Below are 18,953 nucleotides of genomic sequence, written 5' to 3' on the forward strand. Positions count from 1 at the left end.
GTGAGTGAGACGCAGAAACATCAGTGTCCTCCGCATGCCCATCAGAGCAGCTCCCCAGTGCAGGGCTGTCCCTTTCGCCAGCCCACCGTGTGTGTCCTGGGGCCCATGCTGGCACAGGGCCACCCTCACTAAAGGGACCATGCACAGGTGTCTGCTCTCTCTTGACTGAAGGGAAGCCAACAAAGGCCATCGAAGTGCTGATAGCAGAATTTGTTCTTTTAACTGAGATATAATATTTGCACATTTTTAGGAGTACATTAGGGTAATTGGATACCTTTATAAAATGTGTAGTAATCAAGTCGAGGAAATAGCATTTCCCTCTTTTCAAATGCTGATCATTTTTGTGTGTTGGGAGTTTTGTGGTCACTTTGAAATCCATCATTCATTGTCTCAGCCCATCTCGGCTGCACCATGCTGTGGAAAGGCAGGACCAGTCCCTCTGCTCCTTGCGCTCAGCATCCCTGACTGAACTTCCTGCCCCTCTGCCCCTGCTCTTCCAGGCTCTAGTGACCACTTCCTGTCCCCTTCTTCACAAGACCAACTTCCTCAGTCTCCACAAATGATGAGAACCCATGCTGTTTGTCTCTCTGTCTGGCTTTCACTTAACATAATGGGGGGGGGGACATTACGACATAAAAATATGAACTATTTTTATGGCTGAATAAAATCCTTCTGTATAGAAGCATACCCAGGTACAATGACACTCCATTGTATGCATGTGTATTCTGTTCTCTTTATCCACATCTACTTATCTGTCTGTCTCTGTTTATTCCATCTTTTCTCCATCCATCCATCCACTGGTGAACATCTAGGTTGATTCATATTTTAGCCATTGTGAATAGTGCTTCAGTAAACATGGGAATGCAAGTATCTTTCTGGTATAATGATGTCACGTCGTTTAATTATAATTACACACCCAGAAGCAGGGTTGCTTAATCATATGGTTGTTCTATTTTTAGTTTTCTGAGGAATCTCCATACTGTTTTCCGTAATGGCTACACTAATTTGCATTCCTGCTGTGATGGTTTGTATCTAAAATGTATGCCAAAGCCTCATGCACTCCAAGGTGGTGCTTTTGGGAGTGACTGTATCATGGGTATGTGACACTGGATTAAGGGTTTGATAACTGGATCAATCAACTGATTGTTTTAGCACAGTTTTGGGTGTAGGTAACAGGAAGCCCCACACTGGGTGTGAGTGGCAGCAACCAACAGACTTGTAGCCTAGATGGGATGAAAGGGAAGGGAAGGCTGCTGCTCACAGCCTCTTGCTTACCCTGCCATGGACTGTTTCTCCTCTGCCATGCCACCCTGCCATGGAGCCAGCCAACTATGGACTGAAACCTCTACAGACTGTGGGCTGAAATAAATCTTTCCACCTTTAGCTTGTAAGTGTCAGGTATTTTATCTCAGTGACAAATAAAGTAATATGACAGCACATTGTAATAGATCAGTTGATAGCTCATTGTGGTTTTGATTTGCATTTTCCTACTGGTTAGTGTTATTGAGCATTTTTTCATTTATTCGTTGATTGTAGCTATATTCAGAGACCTAAAGCAGCATAGCTGTCAGTGTTTTGTGCTCAAATGGGTGGAAGATCAAGAGAGAGATAGTTATGGACATTAATATGTCCATCAAATGTGTAGAAAATGGGAAAGAGGACATTACCAGAACCCCTTCAGTGGGTCCTGGTCTCCTGTGAGCCATGACAGCACAAGGGAAATTAAAGGCTAAAGACAGGGAACGAGACTTAGAGAGGAAGCTGGATTCTGAGCCTCATCAGTGCTTCTCTGGGCAGCAAAGACAAAGGCACCCAAGCTGGCCACTGTTTATTGGGTTCATAGGGAGCAACAGAGGATTCAGAGGGTGGCCATAATCCTAAGTTTGACAAGGATCTTATAAGTGGAGGGAGTATCAGATGTCTTGGAGGGAGGCAGTAATCCTATGGCCATGAGGATCTTATGCAGATGAGGATCTTAGGATGATGCGAAGCTCATGTTGATTAGGATGGTAAGATGAGCAAAGACGTTCTTACAACAGTAGGTGGGATGAGTTAAGCTGAAAAGGAATTCGTCCCTCTCCAGGTGAATTCTCTCTTGCTACTCTGTTGTCAAGGAACCAGGATGTCTTTAGCTGATATAATCTTGCCCTTGAGTGTCACACCATCATGGGACCATTGAAGTCTCAGCTGTGACCAAAGGCAAAAATGAAGTTATATTTCAGCATGTCATAGCCAGCAGGAAGACTAGGCCTAATCATAATTCAACTGTGAAATAATTTTTCCCCAAAATTATATAGAATGGCTCCCAACTCAAATACAGTATACATAGATATGGCCGCAGACTCTCAGAAATCCAACACCAAAACTGACCACACTTCATGGCCATTATCCATGCTGTAATCTGGCATGTCCTTAAATGCCTGTGGTTCAGGCTGGCCTTGGACTCACTGTAGCCCAGGCTGTTCTGGAACTTGCAAGGATCCTCCTGCCTACACCTGTCAGTGCTGAGATTACAGGTATCCACCATGCCCTGAGGGGACTTTGTAAAAGGAGCCCAATCTTGGAGCACTTAGGCTGCACAGAGATGCAGGTCTCGCCTCCCAAGTGTCTCAGTGGATGGTGCAGTAATGTCATTAGCACTCTGCCCGATCTCAGCACGGTGACTGGGACCAGAATGTGTGGGCATTATGGGTCATCACCCCCGATGAGGCGAGAGGAAGGTGGGCGAGGCGCAGAAAGTCTGAGTGGCAAAGCCATGGGGGCTGGCACCACAGGCTCCTGAGGCCTTGCCTCTGTGCATGTCTCACCTCTGGCCGGAATGGGGGGACAGAGGCATGGAGACACAAGCTCCTCTTCTCTTCCCAGGCCCCCACTCTACCCAGCCCCCGAGGTTCCTTCTACATCCACATGACGATGTCCCTGTCCACTGCTCCCTGCTTCCTTGGTGCCTTAAGAGCCTCGTTGTCTCTCCCCTGGGTTTGGGGCAGCGTGAGCACCTGTGGACTCTGTCCCGCTATAGGATGCCTGCCAAGATGGAATAGATGAAGCAGAGAACTGGGAATGGTAGAGGCCAGGCACCATCTAGACAGGAAGAGAGGCTGCACAAAATTCTCAAAGAGAATAAAATGATTGCAGGGATAGGTTATGCAGGAAGAGGTGAGGACGCAGCCAGAAGACAGGGAGGTATCTGCTGCAGGGGACAGCTTCCCTGAGGCTGGAGATAAAGGGAGCACAAGATGCCATGGAGCTCAGGCACTGGAGACAGAGTGCGTAAGCTGGAGCCATGGCAGTTGCCCCAAGCCCATGAAGCATGGGCTCTGAGATTAACATGGCTCCAGGGAGGAAGACTACTGTTAAAGCTCCTGCCCTCCTGCTGGTTCCTGGCTTCTGCTGGAGGCTTGCAAGGGAGCCCGGAAGCCCCGGGCCTGGGGAGCTCATGGAGTGAATGCACGTGAAAGAATTCACCTCTTGCAAGTGCGGCATAGACAAAATTTTAAAAAACTCTTTTTGGTGGTACTGGGGATTGAACCCAGCCTTTCGAATGGAGCTGCATCCCCAGTCCTTTTCTATTTTTGTTGTTGTTGTTGTTGTTTTGAGACACAGCCTTGCTAAGTCACTAAGTTCTCCAGACTGAGCTTGAACTTGCAGTCCTCCTGCCTCAGCCGCCCAGCGTGCTGGGGTAACACATGTGCATCACCACACAAGTCAAAATTAGATTTCAGAGCTAGGTAGATATGGAAGTTCAAAATTTCTCTGGGAAAAGAATTTAAAGGTAACATTTGATTTTATTATTTTTAGTATTTTAAAATTTTTATAAATATGCATGTATTATAAGATTACCCTCAGCTGTTTTCCAGATTCAGTCTTTCTAATCTCCTCGGTCCACTGAGGGCTGTTTTGATAACTTTTGACAGTAGCAGCAGTGCGCAGCCTGGACGCCTGACCCATGAGGCCCCTCCTGCCTGTGGCCTGTCCCTCCGAGCCCAGCCGGTCCTCAGTGCAGGAACCTGGCTTCAACTCCGGGCTGTACTGAACTTCCTGGTGGGGCCAGCAGGGCCTGGTGGCAACTGAACAGAGAAGAAAGGTGGCTGGGCCCTGACAGCCCGGCCCCTTGCTGAGGACCGCAGTGTGGCTGTGGGAGGGGCCTGCAGCTGGCGAAGTGACCACCCCTGCCCTGCCCCTGGCCGTCTGCCTCTCCCCGGACCAAGCTTTCCTTCCTTTCATTCCTGCACCCTGGTTCCCCGCTGTGCTGCCTCAGCCTCCCCAGGGCTGCACAGGTTGCTGCTCCTGTCCTGCAGTCCCCAGGGAGCCTCAGGCGAGTGGACGGGTTTGCATTTATTCCAATAACCCCAAGGAATCCGAGGCCTCGTTCTGAGAAACTCGGGAGTGTGGGCCACAGAGCAGTGCCCAGGGACCCAGCGCCTGTCCTGGCCCCTCCCCTGCTGTCCCCACTGGGCCAGCAGACCCCGGTCCTCTCTGCAGGGAAGGAAGCTGCCCTTGCTCCAGTCTGAAGTCTCGAGGGGCTGGGAGACGGCTCTGCGCTCCCTTCGGGCTCCAGCGTCCGGGCTGAACAGCCTGGCACCAGCTCCGCAGCCTCCAGCCAGGCAGAGAATGCATGAAGCTCTCTTAACTTTTCCTTCCTGAGCGAGCGGGACACTTGGTTCCTTGAGGAACTCAATCATCACAGCTGCCACGCTGAGAGTTTCACGGGTCTTCCTCTTCCTCTGTAGGGACATAATCGTCTCCTAGTTGCTTGTCTCGCAGTGCTGGTGTGTGACCTAGGATGTCCTCAGAGCAGGGGCAGCCCTCAGAGCTGCTGTCCGCTCCATGGCGCTGAGCCGGGCACAGCAGTGGGTGGCTCCGTGAGCGCCGCTGCTGCCCGCACGGAAGCCAGAGGCAGTCGCCCCTTGAGCCATTCAGCAGAACAGAGGCACCCGAGGAAATTTCTGAACGTGTGACAGTGTCCTGGAGCCTGTGCGCTGGGTCCCGATCATGAGTTTGCCTGTCGCACGTGTGAGGATGCGGGCCCAGCCAGCACGAGGCCCGCCTGTCTTCCAGGCCTTAGAGTAACGAGGCTGGAGCTCTGCGGGGCAGGGCGGTGGGGCGGGGCCTGGCCCGGCTCTGTGTCCCGCTGCTCGTTTGTCTTTCTCCTTTCAGCTCCCAGATCATAAACTAGCAAAAAAACAAACCAGAAAAACAAAACAAAACAAAACCACAGGTGTGACTGGTGTGTGGCTTCCACAGACTCAGGAGCCCCCGGGGCACCTCAGACAGGCTGGGCTCTTCCTGCGTGGACATCCCCCGTCCAGTTCCCTGGGCTTTGGGCCTCACGTCCTCTCTGACACCTGGGAACCCTGCCCCACTGCACAGCTTCACGTTGTGTCTCTGCCTTGCACACGTGCTGCCCGGGGTCCAGTGGCCCTTCCTGTTGCAGCCCGTGGCTCTCTGACCCAGGAGCCCGAGGGCACTGGGGCTTCCCTGCCCCGGACGCTCATCCCATCTGTGAGCAGCTCTTCCGGAAGCGGAGATAGAGTCGGTGCAGGTGCAGGTGCAGGTGCAGCACAAGGCTCTTCTTGCTGGACAGGCAGCCCCTGTGCCTCCTGGGGACCGCATAGGTGTTGCCGTGCATCCTTCTCCGGCCAGGGGCTCGGAGTTCTGGAAAAGGGAAAGACCAGCATGGGCCAGGATTAGAAATGGGGACAGGGATGTAAACCACAGGTGCTGTACACGGGGAGGGGACAGGCCTTTTAGGTTCTCTTCAAAATGAGAGGCAGATGGGAGGGAGGTCGTGGCAGATTAAGGGTCCACTTGGAGCACCCAGCTGAACTGGGTCAGCATGGTTTGGCTGTGGAAGACCCACCTGAGGATCACTGCCAATAGCATAAAAAGAGACCTGGAGGGGAAGATCCTGTGCTGTCGATTTTCCTGGCAAAGCCTGCTGCGGCTGGTTTTCCTGATACGAACCGGGCTGTTCTCATCCTCAGAGTCCTCGCTGTCCCCAGGGACGGCTGCTGCTCTCCTCAGGGGAGCTCTGGTCTTCACCGTGAGCATCGCTTCCTGGCTCCAGCACAGCCCCCTCAGCCTGGCGGCACAGAGCCTTCACCCCACCAGCACAGTTTTTCTGGCTTCCACCACTGGCCTCTGGGCCTTCCCGTGCAGACCCTTGATAAGGACGAGCATGAGCCATCGCCATGGGCTCCAGGCCTGGCCGGATTCTTCAGGTCTCTAGTGTGTGGACAGATCTCTTGCCCTCCTCTGCATGTGACTTTTTAGGTGACTATTATAAAATAATCCTGTAAATTATGTGTCCTATAGTAAATCTATTCCCTTGCAAACCCTGACTACAACAGAGGTGAAGAGATGGAGAGAAATGGATATGGAGAGAGATGGAGACAGTGATTAGAAGGGAGGAAGGAGAGAGAGAGTGAAAGAAAGGGAAGAAGGAGGAGAAGGCAAGGAGAGAGAGGAGGAGAAAGAAAGAGCAAAAGAACAGGAAGGGGGGGGGGGAAGAGAGCCAGGAAGAGAGCCCAGCATTGCCACCTGCTCTGCAGGTGGGCCTATCAGGAGCCTGGTCTCCCTTCCTGTCTTTCCCTCCAAATGGCCCGTGTGCTTGCGGTGGTGGAGTGTTCTCGTGGACACGGCTGGACCGTGGGACACCGAGAGGGAGCGGTCAGCCGGCCTGATTCTTCCCAGATCAGCGATACATTGTACCTCCTGCACAGACACAGCAGTTACTTGCCAGTTAAAAGCCAGTATTTGTAGTTTTGGTCACGTTTGCAGCAGTGATGATCCATGCACGTGGGGAGCGGGTGCCCGGCACCACTTGCTCCCGCCTTCACCCCTCCAGCCCCTCGGTCCCCTTCCCGTCGCGAACAGTCTTTTCCCCATTTGGATTATCTCTTATTTGCTCCTTGGTTTATTTATACTTGGAGTTTCTCCCACAGAGAAACTGTGTGATCCTTAAGCTTGTGGAAGCAGGACAAGGCCAGCGTGTTTCGAGTGTCTGAGGCTTTCTAGAAGAGACTGGGATTGGACTCTGTGGCCCGTGGAAAGCAGACCCTCCGCTTCCAGGCACCGTGGGTCCCTGGCCATCTTGAGGGCCAAGGAGGACAGCACAGAGCTCAGGGAAAGCTGGGCCCCTGCCCGCCCGCTCCCCACTCCTCAGACCCCCGGGCCCCGGGCCTTCAGCCACTGACTCCCTGGGCCTCCGCTTGCTGCAGTGCCTGAGCTATGTAAGCTCCTCCTCCTGACAGCCAGGCTGCCACGTGGCACTATCAATTCCACTGGTTCCCTGGGAAACCTCCCTTACACACGGGTCTTCTACTCCTTTAAGACAAAGATCAAACATGGTTATTTTGGTCCAAGTTATAATTATTGAAAGCTATGGCCATCTCATTTGTTATAAAATTTTTTCAAAAACCAAAAATTTTCATCACACATAAAATCATAGCTTTTTTTAGTACATATGATTTGGAAATGAACAGATTTTGTTATAAATTTTGAACAATTTTTTAGTTTCACTGATTAAAATCCTGGTTTTCTTTTAGTATGTACAGTTTTGAAATGCTCAGTTAATTTCCGGTTTCAGTTTGTGCCGAGCTTCCAGGTTTGCGTTAAGCGACCTGCCTCCTGGTCCGGCTGAGCAGCATCGGGAGCCCACAACTGCAGGGCCGGCAGAAACTTCAGCAGCCTCCTCTCCACACATCAGAATCCTGCACAGAAAACCCCAAGTACCCAGAAGAACCATGCAGCACCATCAGCCAACAGCTTCTCATCAGTATTTACTGAAGGTGTGAGCCCACAGAGGCAGAATTCCCGGATGCAAGGGGTCAGGGAACGTGTATCAAAGGAGGGTGTGGTGAACTGTGAAACAGAACAGATTCAAAGAACTGAGATTAATCGGAGTAGGTCGGCCTGCAGCAGCAGAGTCAATCTAGAAATCAGCAAGAACAGGAAAATCTCCAAATGCTTAGAAGCTATACAGAACTGTTTCAAATATTCCATGGATGGAGGAAGTCTTGAGAGAATTAAAAATATATATATATATATATGTCCAATGGAATGAAAATGGAAATGTAGCATATAAAATTTGTGAGATGCAGTTGACACAGTACAAAAAGAATAAGGAAACAGAAAGTTGGAAATGAATGAGCTTCCACTGCAGGAATTTAGAAGCAAAATCAAAGGAAGCAAATATGAGACAGTGACAAAAAGCAGAAATCAATGGAATTGAAGGAAAAAGGGATAAAATCAATGAAGCAAAGACCTGGATCTTTGAGAATATCAATAAAAATGATAAATCTCTGGTGAGACTGACGGGATAAAAAAAGAAAAGACGTAATTACCAATATTGGGACTAAAACAGGCAGTGGATTTATAGGCATCAACAAGACCCAGAGAACACTGCTAATAACTCATACGAGCCTGAGTATTTAGATGAAATGGACCAGTTCCTCAAAAAACAAGGTGGTCCACTGCACCCAACGTGTAGTTTTAATAGACCTATCAGGGGAAGAAGTGAATTTGTAATTTAAAATCTCCACAAAATGAAGCTCCCTGTTCGGGATGGTTTCACTGAAGAAGTCTACCAAATGTTTTGAGGAAAATTAGTGGCAACTTTACACAGTCTTATCCAGAAAATAGAAGTGAGAACACTGCCTAATTTGTTTTATAAAGTTAGGATTACTGATAGCAAAATCAAGGTCTGTGACACACGTGTGCACTCGAAAGACGGCCAAGAATGAAAATCCCTCATGAATCTGGAGAATTCAGCAATCTATGAAAAGAATTACCCACTAGGGCCAATTGGGATTTTTTCCAGAGAGCAAATCCACCTCAGTATTTGTAAATCAGTCAAGGTAATCCATCAGTATTAATACCCTAAAGAACAAAATCCACATCATCCTATGCATTGATGCGGGAAAAGCAATTGATAAAAAATATTCCATATCCACTCACACAAAATCTCTAATAGACAGTCCCGACCTGATAAGTGACATCTTCTGTACTCCCACTGCTAACACTGTTTAATGTTGAAAGCTGAGCGTTTAACTCCTGTGGTCAAAAGCAAGGCACAGATGTCTGCTCCACCCTCAGCCAGCACAGTGGTGGAGTTCCAGCCAGTGTACTGAGGCGAGAGAGGGAATAAAAGACAGACTGGAAAGGAAGACATGAACCTGCACCTATCCACAAGGAACCTACCAAAAAGAGAGAAACTTGCAGAAGTAATCTGTGAATTCAGCAGTCACAAGATACAAAATGAACATAAATCCATTGCATTTCTGTATATTAGCAATGGACACTGAAACTAAAAATACAGTAACATTTACAGTCATACAAAAAAGATGCAGTACTTAGGTATAAATCTAACAAAACATGTGGAGAAGCTATGTGCTGAAAAACACAACATTCTGATGAAAGATAGCATAGAAAAGGGGCACCATGGCATGTTTATGGATGAGGAGACAACACGATAAATCACTTAGTAATAATCAACATAGCAATAGTCTGTTCTCCCCCAAATGACATACAGATTTAATGGAATCCTTATCAAAAATCACAGCAAAATGTTTTATAGATATGGAGGACTGGCAGTACTATTTTAAAATGTATACGGTAGATGAAGATGCTAAAATGGCCAAATTGATTCGTATAAAGAATGTGGTGGGAGGGATTGGCCTGTGGACTTCACATCATGCTGTAAAGTTACAGTAACCAAGATTGTGTGGAGGAGTAGATCCGAGACGAACGGAGAAGGAAGAACCTAGAAATAGAGCCACACAGGCTCAACAGTTTTGGGAGACACGAATGTGTCCCCGGAGTGGCAGCAGGCAGGATCCATCTGCTGGTGTTAATAATTCTTGATTTTCCTGCACTGATCAGTATCCTAGTTGTGATTATTTTATAGGATGTTAGCACTGAAGGAAGTCATTTAGGGGACACGTGATCTTTCTGTGTAGTTTCTTGCAACTTCAGGTGAATCTAAAGTGATCTGCAGATTGAAGTTTAATTTGAAGTATGTAAAGGTGATAATATGTTACTTATGTGTGTGTTCCAGGGGGATGACTTGGCATCATTTGTTTAGATTTTTAAATGGTCCTCAAAAAGGCCAATAGCAAACTGTCTGCTTGTGGAAACTATGGTGCTTAAAAGGTCAAATTTGGAATCCATTTGTATTTTATCTTTAAGAAAATAATGAAAGTGTGCATGGGGCAGAGGTGTGTACACCGGTGTATGCATGCTCGTGTGTGAATATTTCTTAACTCTGTCCACTGAAAAGGCCGAGAAGCCTGGACCACTGCAGTGACAACGTGCTGCAGTGCCCCGCGGTGCAGAGGGGGGTTTGTGTGTCATTTTTCCTGTCAGACGTGCCACGGCTGCTGGACGAAATTCGTGATTTCAGATTTGGAACAAAAATTTTATTTGAAGCCACGTGTTAGGAATTTACCAATGCCAATCTTGTACAGTACATTCCCCATCATTTGCATTACTCTGTTAGTAATGATAACTGCCCTACTTTGGTAGTGTCTCATGTTTCTATTGAACTGTCAATCAAATGCTGTAACCCATATCTTATGAGCAGGGTCAGAGGCTTTCAGAGTTGAGGGGCCTGAGAGAACATAGTGGGACACACGGAGAAGGGCTCTTGGCACGGAGTTTACCTGGTATCACAGGTCCCCAAGCTCACCTGCTTCGTGATTCATTCATAGGTCAGTACCCCGGCAATACAATACATTTTCCTAAAGTAGGCATCCTACAAACACTGAACTGCCCTCACTGAATGTTGCATTTGTCTCTGTGCCTTAAATGCTTTTCTAGGCAATTTACCTGTTGAAGTCTCCACCTGGTGGATTTGAACTTCAGTTTTAGTGGGAGACCCTCAGCTTTGCCTCTAGTTACGTAAACCAAGTATTAGAAATTTCCAGAGCCCGTGATGTTGTGACCAGGAGGGACTCATAGCATAATTTCACGTTTAAAGAGACTGCACAGTGGCATGCTGTGTCTGGTCATAAAACAACAAAATGCCTCATCTGTTTCACCACATACTTACCGGGTGCACCCAGGGAGCGGGGTACTTGGCTTGTCTCTGCACAGAGCTGAGCACCCCATCATCACTACCAGGCACACCCGGAAGTGAGCTTACCGGGGTTAGGAAGCCCCAGCAGGATGAGCTAATGCAGCAAGGAGTGTACCAGAGGAAGCCGAGTGGCCTAGTCGTGTTGCGTGTGCGTGTGTGCGTGTGTTTCCTTTGGCACCCTTAGATTCCCGTGCGGGGAAGAGCTTAGACTTGCGCTTGGAGCCATGCAGAGGTGGCCCGGTGGGAGAGGGTCAGGGGTCTGGGTAGGAAACATGCAGCTCTGTGGACGTAAGCGTGAAGACAGGAGGCACGAGGTAGTTCTTGGTCTTTTTGATTGTTTACCTGTCAAAATAATCCGTGGTGGTTTGTACCCGTGTGCGGTGGAGAAAATGCCAAGTGGGGGTGGGAGGGGAGCGCGCGAACTCCCTGGGCGGCGTCCAGGCTCCTTCCTGCCTGGAGAACAGGCAGTGGACGGGCGGGAAGAGCAGTCAGAGGAGGAAGGGCTGGAGTTTTCTGGCGAGAGAGTCTTGTTTTTCTTAAAGTTTAAGAAGTATGTTTGTCTGAGGAGGAGCAAATCTGAGGCTGGAAGCTTGAAGGGGAAACGCATTTCCCAGTGGGGGGTTCCGTGCGGTGTCCTGGGGCACGCCGGGGAAGCTTGACAGCCAGGTGCGCGGGACCTTAGCTTGAGCTGCTGGCAGCCGGAAGGATCCCACCGTGGACTTGGAGCGGCGTGGCTCCGCCTTTGGTCAGGCTTGGGCCGCTCCACTTGCTGGCCAGGCAGCGCGGTGATACCGGGCCTGAAGGGTCAGGGTCAGGGTCAGGGTCAGGGTCAGGGTCAGGGTCAGGGTCAGGGTCAGGGTCAGGGTAGGGCGAGGATCTCCGAGATCCCGAGGAGCTGAGAGGAGGAGACCCCACGGGAAGGACGGGCGGGTTCTGCCAGAGAGGGACAGGACGGCACAGCCGCCGGAGACCAGGGTCGGAGCCGGGCTGTCCGCACCACAGCCGCCGGCAGTCCTGGGCCAGAAGTAGGAGGAGGAATGGGGCGAGATCTCCGGCAGGCAGGTCTCTCCCTTCATGCGCTAAGAGGGCGTTTGAGGAACGACATCAAAAACTCATACCTGCTCCTCACCGCGGCACAGCAGTCAGCGGACCTCAGCTCGCCTGCTCTTCATTTGCCGGAAGTGAGCTGGAGGGGCCCTCCCACAGCCCGTGGGCGGGAGGGTGGGTGGACCCTGGGACTCCACCGGAACACCTGACAGCTTTCCTTCTGTCTGCAGAGAGCTTTCGTGTGTGTGGCATCACATTGTGCAAGGGAGCTCATCTTACACCCATGTTATCGATTAACAAATGAAACTCTGGGACAGTAAACAGCTGGCCGAAGTCCACAGGGACCAGAGAGGCTCAGGGAGTTGTGTGGCCTGTCCCGCGAGGTGGCCCCAGCGCTGTGGTCCCTGACAGGGCGGCACAGAGAAGCCACACTCCTGGATCGGATCAGGGCTTCTCCTCTCAACATCACGGACGTTTGGAGCTGAATAATCCCCCACAGTGGCGCTGCGGGGTGTCCCCGGACAGGACTGTCCACGGTCCCCCACGGTCGTGAGGAGAGTGTCTCCAGACCCTGGGAAGGCCCCGAGGGCAGAGTCACTCCTGTGGAGAACACTTCCCTAGTTACGGAGCAGCTGTTGGTGTTGAACCGTGGCTAGAATATGTGGTGTCCTGTGATGCTCCCGTCTGCCCGGTTCCCTCTTCTGCGTCCCTCTGGGCTCTCCGGTCACCAAGTGACCAGGTCTCTTCATGCAGGCTCCTTCTTAGCGTCCCCGCCAGGGTGGTGGCGGAGCAGGTGTCACTGGTCAGCTGGCCCACCAAGGTCGAGGCACAGCCGTCTGAGACCCTGCCCAGGGTGCGGTGCCCGGGATATGTCTGCAAGGAGTCGAGGGACTGAAAACCCACGGCTCCTACAGGGAGGGGACAGAACCACGTCTGTCCCCAGAGTGCCCGTCCCTGCACACACTGCACACCCGGAAAGCATGGTGGAGTCACCTGCAAGTGTTGGTGTACTGAGGTGTACTGTGCCGACCGAAGAGCCTATTCCCTGTGTTTTCAGGCTAAAGACTTGGGGTTAACTGGCTGAGGATCCATCCGAACCTCTTACTCGGGGGACCCCTGGGGTTCTCAAAGGGAAGTCCCACTTCATCCCCAAGGGGTTCAAGTCTTTCTGCTGGGCCACTGCTTTTCTGAGTGAGTTGGAGACCACACTCCGTGGAGGTGAGCCACCATGCCCCGAAATGCAGGGGCGGGAAACAGGCCAGGAAGGGAACCCTTGTTCCGTGAGCAGAATAGGAGCTCACTGAGGGGGCCAGACTCCGACTCCTGACATGCTGCATGAGTCATTTAAATCTTCAGCTGACTCAAGTTACTCTGTAGAGGAATATATTTTCACAGCGATGATCAATCCTTAGTAATCATCCTGTTTTCTCTTATTATAGGTAATGTATGAAATTGCTGGAGCAATTGAAAAAAACAAAGACTCCCTTTCACAGAATCTTCTATTTGTAATGAAAAGTAAGTTGATTTTCCCCCCAATGCTACCCATTCTTTATTTCTCTACCTCTGAATATTTTCCTATAAAATATACCTCCAGCTAAAGGATAATTGAAATATCTTTTACATTCTGATGCCCAGAATAAAAAGGAATGGGTCCTGCCACACTATATATTCATTACAATTTAATTTGGAGTCCAGAAGAAACCATAATTTAACTAAGCTTTTAGAGACAGGAATGTAAAACACCTTTACTACTTCAGTGGTATGAATATAAAAAGCTTTTCTGTGAAGACTAATGAAGATGAATATGGTTTCCAAAGTTATTTAGGCCACAGAAGGGGGAATTGCATTACTTAAGATGACTCTGGAGCACAGCTAGGGACAGTATTTTATTCTTCTGCACTTTTGTTATAAAGTATCAATGCCCACTAAGAGAAATTATATGTGTAAGTACATACATATATGTATAGATTTAACAGCTACTACTTAATGGGGATTAGTACTTTATATATATATAGAGAGAGAGAGAGAGAGAGAGAGAGAGACTATAATTCTGTACAGGTGTGAAACTAAATACTATAAATGTATATACATATACACACATATAAAATTCTGTAATTATTCTGTAAAATTCAGCAGTTATTTTCTTAATAGCAGTTCCACAGCCGTTTAGGTCTTCCCAGTAAGCTCTGTAATGAATTAGAGATGTGGTCTTTCGTGCATCACGCTGGTCCCGATGAGCCAGAACCCTCCTCCTTGGCCGGAAGCAGAAGCGCTGGTAGCTCTGGTGAGGCAGCAGGTGCATCTGGGCCACATCAGAGCCTTGGGAAGCTCCTCTGAGCTGAGACAAACGTGTTGGCCTGGGTCGGCAGCTCAGCTGTTCCCCATTGACTCCTTGGAGCTGAGACCAATGACGAAAGTGTGGAATGGGAGGGTAGCATGAAAAAATAAACGGCTGAAATAATTGCTCCTGTTTATTGGCATTGGGAGAAATAGCCTCCTTCCAGTTTGTGGGTTTTTTAACTTGCATTTTTCACGCACCGTCTTTTCGAGTCTTATCTTGAATGTGGCATGTTTTAGAATGGGCCATCCTTTGACTTTGCATTTCCCAGTAGTGCAGCATGCATTCATACAGATGTGTATTTAGAATGAGACTGTGAGGATCAGGGCATTGCAGTTTTGCTTACAAGTGTGCCTCAATTTTAAAGTGATTTTTGTGTGCACTTACTGACTAGAAAACACAAGTGATTATTGTTTATTCTAAACAAAACAACATAATTTACAATGCGCTTTTATATGTATTTATTTTTGCTGGGGGGTTTTGTTTGTTTGCTTGCTTGTTTTGCAGTGCTGGGGATTGAACCCAGGGCCTCATGCCCTGCATGTGTTTATACAGGTGGTGACAAATGTTTGCTCATAGAGGGCAGAGAATAAGGCTTTAGCCTTTGTCCTGTTTACAAGGAATCCCTCTGCTGTTGTAATGCGCAAACGTCTCTACATAACACACATGCTCCAGAATCCCCTCCTTCACAGGCACATGTCTCGGGCTATAACCAACCCGCAGGCTGGAGCAGTGGTCCGTTCTCTTCTCCAGGCAAAAGATGCTGGGCCACGATGGTGTTTTATGAACCTGTGGAATATTTCAGTGTCCCAGAAAGTTACTACAGCAGTAGAATTGATCAATAACAAGAACGTCTGTTTCTAAGCACTTTGCTTACACTGTGCAGCTCGACCTCCCTATCTCCTGGAAGTGCAGGGCTGAGGAAGAGGCAGGGACTGCTGTAGGTCCCTATGGCGGGACTGTGCGCAGGAGATGCTGCCAGGGGACTCAGGCGTTGAGGGACAGGACCTGGAGGCAGCACACCCATTTGTGCTCGAGAGTAAAGAGAACTCAACCCAGAAAGAAGAAAATGAGCCCAAGTGCAGGCTCCACATCTGCCCCTGAGAACAGGAGAGTCCAGGGCTTGGCATCAGTGATGCTAAGGATCTTTGAGTCCTTCTGCTTGACTGTAACCTGTGGACACCGCAGTTAGCACGTCCCACTGCACGGTGGAAAGGCTCCCCGTGTGAGGCCTGCAGGTGTCAGTCAGCAGCACCTCCCACTGCAGGGCGACACCCGGGATAGAAGCTGAATGGCCTCAAGGGAAGGCTGACGTCGCCCTTTACCAGGACTCCCTCGCCAGGGCCCGAGCAAAAGGACGCAGGCTTCCCCTTTCCATGCCGCAGGGACCCTGCTGTCCACCCCCACTGTCCATCCCAACGGGGCTGCTCTGTGGGCCGGAGGACCCTGGCCAGCTACCTCTGCATGCAGCCTGACTGGGGTCGCACAGAAGGCTGAGAAGTGGGCCTGCTGTGTATCTCGGTGCGTCGTTACATCTGTCTAGAGCTCCTAGTCTCAGTAAAGGGCATTTTTCCTCAGAAGAATAATGTTGCACTATGTATCTCTGGGCTCATTTATATACCAACTTGTCAGAGATATAAGTGATTAGTAATTATTTATTTTCATTTAAATGGGCTGTGTGATATGCTGATTAACTGTTTATTTTGAAGTGGCTGCAGCCTTAAAGAACGGTTATAAATCAGTGCAGAGGCTGTTATAGTGGTTTCCACCAGTGCAGGGTCATTTATCACAGATACCATTTCCTTAGGAATTTCTTTAATTTTGGACACTTCCCAGCTTTTCTTTGGCTTTCACCACATCAGTAATTTTGCTTTGCTTTAAATTGAAGGCCAGTTGTTCTGTACACCATCCCTTGGTTTGTTTTCACTGTGCTGCTCAAATTTGCAACCCAGAATCCATTTGGCCAACCCCTGGTTTCTCCCTGAGAGGCCAAGAAAGGATTCTAGTCCCAGGATCATGAGATTTACGTAGCCTGGTATTGAAATGTCCAGCTTGCTTTACCTGTGTGCTTGCCTGGGTCATACAAGGGCCAGTTTCTCCTCTCTCTAGCCTAACACCTGAGCAGCCAGAGAGGCAGGCTGTCCGCAGTGCTCACACTCTGAAACAGGCCAGATTCTGGAGATTGCGGTCTCGGGTGGTGATTTCCCGGAATGAGAAGTTGCCCACAAAAACCATGAGTCTTCACGGCTCAGCCAGTGCACAAAAGCCTGTTATGTCTGAGCAGGAAGACTCAGTGCCTCCTGCCAGGGACCAAAGGCCAGGGGCGCCGGGAAGAACCTGGGGTCGGGACTGCTGGCCAAGGGCAAATGAAGGTCAGCCTCTGTCAGGCTGTGTGAAGAGTGAAGGAAATAAATGGGCCCATGGGAAGGGCCTGCTCCTCACTGCCACACCAATGACATCTTCCATCCAGGGGCTGTTTAGGGGCTGATGCTCTTCTAGGAAGAATGCATTTAATATTCAAGTAAATAATGGTGTTCAGACACTTACAACGTTCATCTCTTACTTCCCAGCTAGTGAAAATGTCGTGATCAATCATTTGTTCCAGTCTAAACTGTCACAGACAGGATCTCTGATCTCTTCCTCCCCTTCCTGTAAATTCCGAGGACACAAATCAGCCTTGCTCAGCAAGAAAACGACGGCTTCGCCAGTTACCTGGGAAAACAAGAATTACGCAGAGCTCAGTAAGGTAGGTGTGTTGGTGATACTTTTCTTCCCTCCGTTTTTAAGTTTGCTTGTACATTTTCTTTTCTTAAAAAAGCGCAATCTCAAATACTAACTGAAGTAATATCCTAAAAGAATAAAGAAAAAGATGTCCTCCCCTCTCTGTGGAGCAGCAGAGGGAGGGGACGGTACCGGAAGGTGCCCAGAAGCCACCTTCCTCTCTCACTGCGGCTCCCTGTGACATCCTATTTGTGTCTCATCTTGGTGACTGTCTTCTTGATGAATGGAGAGAAACTTTGGGGCCAGAGGCTTAGAGGAAATAAACTTAGCTGCCTTATCCTGCTGATATTCGTCATTTCTGAGGTTTGGCTCTCTACACAATGAATTGTTGGTTTTTTTGATAGAGCCTATTTTTCAGGTGCCTCAGTGTTTTCACTGTGTATTTGTAGACTTCTTGCTTATTTTCATGTTATTGTTTGTTTATTGGTACCAGGGATCGAACTCGGGACCATGCACTTGTGAGGCAGGCACCGGAACCACTGAGCTAAATCCCCTGCCCTCTTTCATTCTTTTTTGCTTATGTGAACCAAACCTACAGAATTAGAACTTGGGAGGTGCTCAGGACAATCAATTTTAGAACTGCAGTTGCTGCAGCTTGCTGGAATGTATCTTAGCTTTTCAATTAAAATAAAAGCCTAATTAAAATTAGCTGTTTTAGAAAGTGGCAGGGGGTGTGTGTGTGAGAGAGGGAGTGTGAGTGAGTCTTCGCCCAGCAGCTCTTGGAGTTAGTCTTTGATGTGCTTGTTCTAGAGGTAGGCGGTCACCAGAGGACCCCTCTCTGCACGGAGAAGGGACCCCTTACACAAAGGGCTCAGGGCTCCATTACCAGGGTGTGCTCCCTCCCTGAGGCTCTCCTGCGCTTCCTGGCCTTCCTTTCTCAATCATCCTGCAGATCGAGAGCAGGAAATCTCAGCACACCTCTAAACTGTGATTTTTAACCTCAATTATGGAACATTATGGGGCCTGGATGCCATTAGTCTTTTCCCTAAAGGTCCGCAGAAGGGAGAGATAATTCACAGTCGTTCCTCGCTCAGAAAGGGAAATTGAGCGTTCAGTTTCAAGGGTGGAGATTTATTTATTATGATTCTCCCTTAAGTGTGCCATCCCTCATACCCTTGTTTCTTCCTTTCAAACAGCCCTCATCCCTGCACAGCCCCCTGAGGCACGGAAAATAGACTTTTATCCGACCTTTAACTGAGGCTCACTGGGGGCTGCATCACCTCGGCCCTGGCTTTTGTCGACAACCTCTCGTCACTTGCAATTAATCGCTCCAGCATGATAGTTCATCTTCGTGGACGGAAATGAGCGATTATCATAGCAGTGGCACCAAATTGATGAGATCCTCAGTCAGAATTGTTTCTCATATCTTTCTATTTTAAGAGAAATGGTTCTAGATCAGTAGATCGCTTGGCTCAAGTCTGTGCGATTCAGTGAAACCTAACAGCGTCCCTGGTAGAATCTCATTAATTACCTCCGCCCTTTTCATCTGCACCCATTCGCCTCATTTCCACTGATTTTCAAAATCACCATTATCATTTAATCTTTGGTACATATAACTGTTTTTCTTTAAAGAGCTATGGATAATTACTCATTGAACAAAACAGTCTATTGTCAATTTTCACAGACAAGTAACTTACTAAACCATTTTAGTAGTTAGTAGAAGAAAAAAGAAAGGAAGAGAAAAAAGGGTAAGGAAGCATCAAACCCATA

The 18,953-nt window shown here is 48.9% G+C and overlaps 1 protein-coding gene across 10 annotated transcripts in view; it reads left to right on the plus strand.

Moving 5' to 3' along the window:
• Positions 1–18,953, plus strand: part of Myo16 (myosin XVI) — a 531,552-nt gene that overhangs the window by 396,700 nt on the left and 115,899 nt on the right. For all 10 annotated transcript variants that reach the window (XM_087193116.1, XM_087193117.1, XM_087193118.1 and 7 more), the window contains 2 exons: positions 13,564–13,639; positions 17,033–17,208. In XM_087193116.1, the coding sequence (XP_087049242.1) occupies positions 13,564–13,639; positions 17,033–17,208 (252 nt within the window). The remainder of the gene's footprint in view (positions 1–13,563; positions 13,640–17,032; positions 17,209–18,953) is intronic.

The sequence above is a fragment of the Heterocephalus glaber genome, unplaced genomic scaffold (genome assembly GCF_053883595.1).
Source record: "Heterocephalus glaber isolate CG9 unplaced genomic scaffold, H.glaber_assembly_v1.0 deba00001579, whole genome shotgun sequence".
NCBI lineage: Eukaryota > Metazoa > Chordata > Mammalia > Rodentia > Bathyergidae > Heterocephalus > Heterocephalus glaber.